The sequence below is a fragment of the Oryzias melastigma genome, unplaced genomic scaffold (assembly GCF_002922805.2).
Source record: "Oryzias melastigma strain HK-1 unplaced genomic scaffold, ASM292280v2 sc00263, whole genome shotgun sequence".
Taxonomy (NCBI): domain Eukaryota; kingdom Metazoa; phylum Chordata; class Actinopteri; order Beloniformes; family Adrianichthyidae; genus Oryzias; species Oryzias melastigma.
In genome coordinates, this window is record NW_023416897.1 from 1 (window position 1) to 1,153 (window position 1,153).

At 39.3% G+C, this 1,153-nt stretch overlaps 1 protein-coding gene across 1 annotated transcript in view; it reads right to left on the minus strand.

Moving 5' to 3' along the window:
- Positions 1 to 662: 662 nt before the first annotated feature.
- The window catches only part of LOC112140535 (extracellular matrix protein FRAS1), a gene marked incomplete at its 3' end in the record, with an annotated part of 73,078 nt that continues 72,587 nt past the window's right edge, over positions 663 to 1,153 (minus strand). The window contains exon 7 of the mRNA XM_024263532.2: positions 663 to 746. Coding sequence (XP_024119300.1) covers positions 663 to 746 — 84 coding nt within the window. The remainder of the gene's footprint in view (positions 747 to 1,153) is intronic.

Sequence of the window (1,153 nt, forward strand, 5' to 3'; positions counted from 1 at the left end):
CAGAATGACCACCTAGAGAAACTGAATTCATGCATCAGAGACACTGAGACCTGGATGACAATTAATTACCTCCTCCTAAACCCAGAAACAGCAAGAAGTTGTTGGAGGGTTATCATCATTACTGTCAGGTGTAAAAGTTCATCATAAGGGGCGGGGCCTGTCCACACACACACTTAAATGTTACAAAAACATCAGTTACCATAGAAAGAATCTCCACACACAAACATGTCAACACATACACACTTGAAATACAGCTCACACATACGTATGTAGCCCAGCACACAAACAAACACATGTACTTGTACATACAAACACACCCCAACACACATACAAACACACACACAAACACACATATGTATGCATACAAACACACAAACGAATACATGTCATCATATATCGTTCCATCATGCATACGATTTGGGCAAAGGTGAATGTCTTAATGATTCATTTTATTCTAAAATAGAAATCTAAAAAGATCAGGAAAAAAGTTGCGAGCATCAACATCTGTTTAGGGTTTCAATGTTCAAAATCATCCTTTTTGCTGTGGAAAGTGTCACATTAGAACCACAGCACTGTCCCAGATACAATATACAGCATGTAAACACACAACACACTTGCATTCACATGTTAACACATGACATTCAGCGTCATCATCAGCATACCTGGTGCTGTTCTCCAGCAGACAGACATGGGTTGGACACACACTGAGGACAGCAGCGACCCGGCTGGATCACCAAGTTCTCCTGCTGAGGAAAGAGAAAGCTGTTAATGTCAGAATATTGTATCTGTTTGTAACTGTAATCTGAAACAAGCTGACAGTGACACCAGAATCTTCAGACCGGATCCTTCCAGTCTCTGAACAACTGCAGGCTCCATCTCTGGACTCTGAAACACCTTCAGTACATAGCTCAGCAGAAATCAGACTTTTTCATGAAAACGACAGAAAATTTAAGATAGGATCACATTGATACTCTGAATCATAGTTAAATAGAAAGCAATACATTTATTTATCGTAAAACAATTTCTTAGAAGAAAAGTTTAACACCTTAATGAGTATAGTCTGTTGTGTGTCAGCTTGACAACAGCCTCTTATGCCGTCCATAGGAGGAGTTTTGGTAACGCTTTATATTAAGGTGTGCTTGTTAAGTATTAA